Source organism: Emydura macquarii, unplaced genomic scaffold (genome assembly GCF_026122565.2).
Source record: "Emydura macquarii macquarii isolate MOO-44397 ecotype Brisbane River unplaced genomic scaffold, CSIRO-AGI_Emac_v2 contig_2805, whole genome shotgun sequence".
Taxonomy (NCBI): domain Eukaryota; kingdom Metazoa; phylum Chordata; order Testudines; family Chelidae; genus Emydura; species Emydura macquarii.
This window is the reverse complement of record NW_027132942.1, coordinates 1,254,924-1,263,308: the sequence shown is the minus strand read 5'-3', so window position 1 is coordinate 1,263,308 and position 8,385 is coordinate 1,254,924. Positions and strand designations below refer to the sequence as shown.

The 8,385-nt window shown below is 46.4% G+C and overlaps 1 protein-coding gene across 1 annotated transcript in view; it reads right to left on the bottom strand.

The window, feature by feature from the left end:
- Nucleotides 1-610: 610 nt before the first annotated feature.
- The window catches only part of LOC137166178 (phosphatidylinositol 3-kinase regulatory subunit alpha-like), a 95,573-nt gene continuing 87,798 nt past the window's right edge, over nucleotides 611-8,385 (bottom strand). Inside the window, exon 4 of the mRNA XM_067567823.1 lies at nucleotides 611-819. Coding sequence (XP_067423924.1) covers nucleotides 740-819 — 80 coding nt within the window. The 3' untranslated portion in view covers nucleotides 611-739. The remainder of the gene's footprint in view (nucleotides 820-8,385) is intronic.

Genomic DNA, 8,385 nt, shown 5'->3' with positions numbered 1-8,385 from the left:
TGGTGCAGGAGTGCCTTGTATCAATAAATTACAAATATAGATATCTAATATATAAATAAATTACTTCTGCTAAATGGATATAAGACATCTTGAAACCAATTTAAAAGTGTCTCTACACAAAAGGGGTTGCACTAGTTTAACTAAATCAGTGTCTCAGCTTTTACCAGCAACATTTTGGTGTCTGGTTTTTGAGCCACACGACAATTTTCCGTGAAAAGTTTCATTTTGGTTGAAAACCCTTTTTTTGTCCAAAAAATGTTTCAGTGAAACACTTTGACTGGCTCTGTGTACAATAACAGAAATGCAGCACGGTCGCTCGCCAAGTGCTAGAGGGGACAGCTGTGGTACTGTCAGTTTCAAACAAAAATAAATAGAAAAATAAAAAGGAGCCCATCAGAGAATTTTAGACATGCCGTGTAGGCTTAAACTTAGATCAGTAGTTCAGGGGGAAAGAACAGAGATACATGCTTGAATCTCTTATGTGAGGAAGAGAAACGCCTGATGCCAATGCCAACGGGCCAGAGTAATCCCCGGTGTGACTCCATTGATTTTGACAACTTGAAGTCAGTAATGAATTTGGCCCACAGAGTTTGGTCAGCAATGTGTTCTGAAATGACCCATTTCAAGGAGATTTGCTTCCTCGACTTCTTCACACGCACACACACATACTCATGTTAACCTCAGAACAGAAGAAGAGAAGCTCTTTTATTCAGGATAAACGTCACAGCAAACTGTGAAATTAAATTATTTTGGATGGGCCCAAGCAATTGCTATTTTGTACAGTGTTGACGGCAAATTTCTGGTCCCTGAGCACCAGTCCTAGGGTCAGAGAGAACAAATGTTACAATTACTACAGCCTTCAGAACACAACTTACATGCTGTTTGTAGCTAGCTTTTGAAAAATACTGAAAAGTGCAGCCACCAAAAGCCAGGACTACTTTTCCCCTTTGGACTTTTCTACATGGGGAAAAAGGCCTCGGTAGCTGGTGTGCATTAGCTACCCCACACTAACTCCTCAGATGGACACTCTTACTGTGAACCCAGGGAACCTTTGTGTGCAGTATCCCTCATGTAGGCAGAGCTATGTCGGCCAGAGAGCTTCTCCCACTGACATAGCTACCGCCTCTCAGAGGTGAAGTTATTAAGCCGACGGGAGAGGTCTCATCTTCACCAGAAGTGCTACAGTGGCACAGCTGCACCGATGCAGGTTTGTAGTGTAGACCTGCCCTTAGTGCACAGTAAGAGTGTCCACACAGGGAGTTAATGTGGAGTAGCTAGTGTGCTTTACTAACTTTCCCATGTAGACGAGCCCTTAGATTCACCTTATGTCTCTCTTGGGTATCTCTCATTCACTTCCTGTAATTCTCATTCACGTGAATGTGAACTCTGTCCATAGAATAAATGCACAATATCCACTAGACATGGTCAGCACAGATCTGACAGCAAAACATTGCAAATGCTTGCTGATATGCATGTGGGGGGTGGGACACCCCCATGAAAAGGTTCATGAGCTCCCAGTCACTGCTAGGTGATCCTGCCCTCATGAGTTTGTTCTGATTGTGGAATAATGCTTCTCTCTTGAGTTCCTTCTGTTGTACATGTTATCATTCAGTATCCTGCTAGGGGCGTCTAGAGTCAGACTAAACTGAGTCTCTCCTCAATGTGTAGTTGAATTTCTCTCTCTCAATAAAAAGCAGCTGTTGTGTTTTTCCCAGTTCGTTTCCAGACTCTTCAATACAGTTATTTCAGACACATCATAGTCTCCACTCAACCCTTATGATTTCATTGTGAGTCTTGTGATATCTGATGTTTTTTCTTTAAGCCCCAGCTCCTGGAGTCATGTGATTACATAAAAATTTGAGCTTTCATTAATTTTTTTTTTAAAGTAAGCTTCTAGCTTTTGCAGTTGTGGAGAAAAGCTTGAAAATATCATCCCAAGGCCCCGAATCGAAAGGCAAATAAAGAGAACCAATTTTTTTCCCCAAAAAATCTCATGATTTTTTAAAGACAATCTCCTATTTGAATATTTGGGGTTGGCAATACTGTCTTCTTTAGTATTAAGTGTGAAATTCTCCCCCTTCCCCCCATCTAATGGGAAAGCACAGCACCTATGGATTACTTCAGCACTCTTTTGAAGGCTTAAAGCAGGACTGATGTCGGGTGCATAGGTTTTATGCTGGACTTCTACACAGACGTGAGTTTCACCATCAAGTGCACTAATCACGGGACAAAGAAAACGCCCCTCGATGGAGCATATTTTAACTATAACTGCGCTCCAGAAAGACAGACATAGCCCTGCCCCATTTTGGGAACGTCTTGCATTGCTGGTTCAAGGATTGTGGTTGTGACTGGCCCAGCTACAATCTGATTATGGCAATAGAATCCTTTTAAAAATATAGGGCCGGATCCTCAGCTGCTATACACTGAGATTGACTTCACTGAAGCGATACTGATTTTCCCCAGCTGTGAATCTTGGCCACACCATCAACTGCACAGTGACGCTGCATACAGCGCTGGCCACTAATGTCCTCACAGTTTTGCTTTCTGTCTAATTCACTTTACAGCTGTATTTGCAGTTCTCAGTTCGCTTCACCTGGCAAACTGCAGCAATACCACCCTAAGGTGAATTATTTGCAGTGGGCAAATGTAAAGAATGAAATGGCAGCTCCTGTACATGACCCCAAATATTTTTCAAAGTCAACTGATATGTCTTTGAGAAAGGGATCAGTGACATATACATTTATAGGATCTCACAATCAGTAATCCAGGTCCTGAGCCAAAACCCATGAAGTTACTGGGGAAATAAAAGCCTTAGAATATAATGTAAAAGGATACAGTGGGGGGCAAAGGGTGAAAAACACCAGAGCAGGGAAACGGAGAGAGCAGAGTGGAAATGGCAGACGCAGGAAGCAGGATTCGATTGTTCCAGTTGGATACAGCTAGTTTTATGCATACAGTACTTCAAATGCTGTGCCCAAAACAAGTTACTCAGATTTACTGTAAACGGCAGCTGTGCCATCTATGGTTTTGCGGCTAACATACAAATACTTGTCCTGTCCTAACAATGAGCCGAGTGAGTCATGCTGGCCCCGTTCCCGGCATGTACGGGTGAGAATGAAGAAACGGGGCAAGCAGGCTCCCTCACCCTCCTTGACCCATCTCTGAAGCCCCAGTAAAAGAACAAAAGTATTTTAATTAGTTGAGATTTGGCAAGTGGCTTCTTTTACAAAGACTGGCAGGGGAATGCAGGATTAGTGGCTCATTTAAAATGTTTAAACAAAACAAAAAAAAAAGGATTGTGAAATAGACGAAGGCACCCTTTGGAACACACACCATAATGATAAAAAAAAAAAAATCCTGCCACAAAAATAGCACTCTAGTTGTTTTATGCTCGTCTGTGTTGGTGCAACTGGTCTGTGCTGAGCGCTGACTGGAATAAGCCTAGGCTGAAGCAGACTCTCAGGCTGACCGCTCGCTTCGGATGTCATTCCCAGCAGAGCCCCATCCGCTTTGGATCTCCACCGCCCCAGGTGTCAGAAACAGGCGCCGCACCGCACAAGGGGCTGACTGCTGACCTCCGAGAAACGGGGCCGCGTGTCGCGCAGATATGCAGAGGCCCAAGAATGGGGGGCCGGAAAGGGTGGATTGATCCCACAGCATTGCCACCCCTGCAACAGGTGCAGCTGCCTCTGCAACGGTGGGTCTGCACATCAGCCTCACCCATCTCGCATGGCTGCACGCAGGAAGCCCCGAGGAAGCTTCATTCTGCAGCTGACAAAGAGCCACCCTCCTTCCTGCAGGAATTCTGGGAACTGCCCGATTTTTAGGCCTGTGGGTGCTGGGACGACCTCTAAAAATAACTGGTTCTTCTACCTCTTTTTACTGAAGTCTTTCGGTACCACACAAGCACTGACTTATTCCTTAAATGCCCAGTGCTTAGGGTCAAATCCACCTTGCCCGGATGCTCAAGGCCTGCAAGAAACAGGGGAAAGCCTGCCTGTGGCTGCAGCAGTATTGATGCCCCTAGGATTTGGAGTGGGGAGGGTTCCGTTCCTCCGACCCCCCAGGGACATCTTCTGCACAATGTCTATTTGCTATGGGGACCTGGATTTGACCCTGGCAATGAAAGGTCCAAATTCTACCTTTATTTGCACAGGCCAGGCTCCCACTGGGAAACTCTCCTGTGCACCCCAGGGTTGCATTTGGCATGAAGCATGAATGTAACTGAATTTCTGCAGAGAGGAACAGAACTTCAAAAAGGACTAACCTCCCCAAGTCATTGAGAGAGGGAGGGAGGCAGGACAAAGCACTGTGGGCAGAGCGAGATGTATTTGATACGGGGATCATGGCAGTCATTAACTACAATGCTAAAGTGCATTAAACAAGGTGATTATGTATCTTGCTCTGAGAAAGGCCCTCCAGACACAGCACTTAAGTGGTCGGGGATTTCCCCGCCCTGCTAGTCTGCACATACCACGGCAACCTGTTTCCGAGTGAGCCGAGAGAATGTACATTGGACGTTGCTGTTGATATTTTATTTTTTCCTGAGGAAGTTACAATCAATTGCATTTTCTCTGTAAGGGGCATTAAGGAAGGAGGCTCCTGGGAAATAAGGCAGCTAATTATAATCAGTGCTTTTAATGCACTCAGAAATCTACTTGCACTGATCAAATCAATAGACCCTTCTAACTTGCAGAAGAGTATTTGCTGTAAATAGATGTCACAGAGTGTGGGCCTTTCGCATGGACGGAGCTTGTGCATAGTGTCTAAGATCAAAGCAACAGGAACATAGCAATGGAAGGTGGAAGGGGCTGATCTCCACTGATATTCATCCCCACTGCAGTGGCAGGGGAGATATACCGACCTCAGCCAAGTAATCACCTAAATCACAGCTCAGCGCTCACGGAGAAGGTGAAAATCACCCACCCTCAAAGGTCTCTGTTCATAAGGCCTGGGAGGCTGGAGCTGGTTTTATAAATGTTGTAACCCTTCAAAGGCTGGGATTTTTTCAGCCCGAGTACAGGAGCGCGCATCCACAGTCCCCAAGGGTCAATCAAAGACTGACCATCTTTGCTGAGGATCAGCACTGGGTCAGAGCAAAAGGCATTCGTACCAAAGCTGATAGGGTAGTTGTTAATACCAAATAAATAACAAGAGTTAATAAATCCTTCTCTTGATGCATTAAGTGAAAAACTCAACTCAGCCTGAACTGTGGAGCTGCAACCAGTGTCTCCATATGTGCCTCCATCCACAGCAACTTTCATCCAAGAGACCTAAACTCTACAGATGCTCCATAGATCAGGATCAAGCCCTCTCCCTCCCTGCCCCCAGGTGCTGGAAGTGGTGCATGTTTAGCAACTGCTGCAGCAGCAATTTATGTGTAAACGGTCTCTTAAGTGTGGGGAGAGGGAGGGAGAAAGGCAAGGTGTCCTCTCCACCATCTTCTGCTCATTCCCTGGCTTTGAACACGCAGAATCTCACGTGCCCCAGGCACGTGGAGGTCTGTTCCTTCTCACCCTTTATGCCTCTCCCCAGTCCGCGAATGCATTTTTCTTCCTTCTCCAGGTGCTGAACCCTGAAGCCCCCGACTCAGCTTTTACTTGGTTCAGGCAAAACTCCTCTTTTCTTACCACCATCGAGGCTGACCGCTTGGATCCAGACAGGACATCGCGCGCCAGGACCTGTACTTGCAGGCCGCAGTTCTGTTTTATGAAAAGTGCAGGCAGCTGCTCTGCTCCGTTCTGTGCAAAGCAAGAGCAGCCCACAGGGGCCTGGCAAGTTGCCACATGGTTTGGTAAACCTTGGGAACCCCCTGCTCTGCCAGATGACCCAATTAGTCATCTGCCCAGAGACCATGGGAGAGGACAGAGTCTTAGATAAGGAGAGATGACAAAAACGGGGTTGCTTTTAAAGTCACACAAGCAGCTCATCATAACGGAGTCACAGTACTGTAGACGTCCATAACAGACACCACATTCAAGAGCAGAGTGAGAATGGATTCCGAGGTGGTTTCTGCTAGAAAGGAAGGCTTCAAAGATTTTGTTCTCCAATTGCTTTTCAAAAATTCACTGAAAATCAATCCCTTGTTTTCTTTTGGGGGGAAGGAGGGGTTGAACTGAGATCAGTTTTAATGACTGGAAGTTCTTAGGGTGACCAGATAGCAACTGAATAGTTGGGACAGGGGATGGGGGTAATAGGTGCCTATATAAGAAAAAGCCCCCAATATTGGGACTGTCCCTATAAAATTGGGACATCTGCTCACCCTAGAGGTTCTCTAGATACCATACAAGCGCTGCCTGGCTCTGCCAGCCCAGAAAGGCAGCTGGCAACAAGATTTAAGAAGAGAAGTGACGCTGATGGTTTATTTAAACTGTGGATCAACTCTCCTCTCTTCCAGTTTTTTCAGCATCCGCCATCCTACAGCCAAGATCGCTGCCCTGTTTCTATGAGACATTCTTGCAGGGACTAGGGCGTAGGATTGCGGGAGTTGGAGTGGCTAGCGTGCAAGCCAACAGCCTGTGCCAGAGATGCCGCTAGCCTGTGCAAAGGGAATGGCCTGGGTCTCTTGATGTGCAGAGAGAACCTGCCTGAAATCACACAAATGGGACTTATTGATGCAGGCAACAATCACTGGGTGGGATTTTTAACATATAAAACTCACAAGTAAGTGATTAGCAGAGAGTGTAAAGCAAGTCAGGCCTTTTATTGGGCCAATAAGGAAAAGCTTTCAGAAGACACCTGGCGGAGGCACATTTATGACCCACAAGTGTGTCTTTAACTCATTGCATTTTTTTCTCAAGGAACAATAGAGCTACAATCATTATCGAGGGACTTCAAGAATTTCACAGGTGTCGCTTTGCTACACACTTGTGACCGCTTGGAAGTTCACAGAGACAGCTAATATAAAAGACGCATCCTACGGCTCCAGAAACAGGCACACCACCACTCGTGCTAAGAGAGAATCCCAGTTACTGACATTATAGGGCCTCTGACACACAGTATGGCAACTCCAGTCCCATCCAGAAGAGCGTAGCGGTGTACACACACACTAGCCAGTTTGTTACAAAACCTACCGTTACTAGTAGCTGGAAGCCCGTGCTGCTGCATGGGTACAATCTGTAAAGACGGGTGTTACACAGCTGAAAATGGCTGAGAACTTACAAATTGGATGGAAAATCCCAGTGACGACTGACTCTGGTGATATTCCACACAAGAAGAGCCCTCAACTTGCCCTGCACCTGCTCCCATCACTTCACATGGACACCAGCATTCTAGGCTTGAGTGATGTTTGGGGTGATTGTGCGTACTCGTTGTGTTGGTGTGTGTGAGTTGTGTTGTGCTGGGCGAGCTCTGTGTGGGGGCGAATGAGAGGTGAGTGGCTGTGAGTATTTGGGGTTATTGGGTTCGCTAGTTGAGTTGTTGTGTGGGTGGTTGTATTGATTTGTGTGGGTGGCAATTGCGCCCGGTAATCCACCACCGGAGCCGTGGCCTTCATACAACCAATGGAATTGCTGCATGCAAATTTAAGAGTAGAGTAAGGGTGGTGATTGGTTGAATTACCTCTGACATCACAATGAGCTGGGACTCTGAGCATGGCACAGATACCTGCGGTACCGTAGCTGGCCACCGCAGTGGTGTGCTTCGGAAAGACAGAATAGCTGAGAACTTACACATTGGATGGTAACAGCCCATGGAACCTGGTGATGCTTCAACCTGGTGATATACTGGATGGGACGAGCATGCAGCCATGCCGTAGCTCTTTCCATCACTTCACACTGACTCTACAGACATAACAGGTTTCAGAATGACCAGCAAAGCAACCATCCTGGAATGTATCCAGATCACCTCTTTAATCAAAGGATCTCAAAGCACTAAGCCGCGCAACAGTGCCACGAGCAAGTCATTATTACATCCCCCTTGAGGGGGACACCAAGGCCCAGAGGCTCAGATTTTTAAAGGTATTTAGGCGTTGCTGCAATGAGCATCGCAACACCCAACTGATTTAGGAGCCTAAATCCCACTGGCTGTCATGTTAAGGCCTGGGGTGTGCACATATTGGAGTCACCCATAGCAACTTGACAGTTTTTCCTTAGGGGAGCAGATCAGTATCTGCTTCCTGCTACTGCCCTGACTTCCCTCTACTTGCTAGGAGCACTACAAGTGCTGGAGTGAAGCTATCCAGTTATCTAAGGTTCCTGGTGAATTTTTAAAGGGCGAAGGCCTGGAAATATGCGGGACGAATGGAAAATCTGTAACAATCCACCCGATTAGTTAATGAAATGCATAAAGAGAAGGCGCATTAATCTCTTTGCATCCACAGTTGAATTCAGGACAACACACAATTAGGATCTCAGACTGAGTGGCAACAGCCCCAGACGGCCTCTC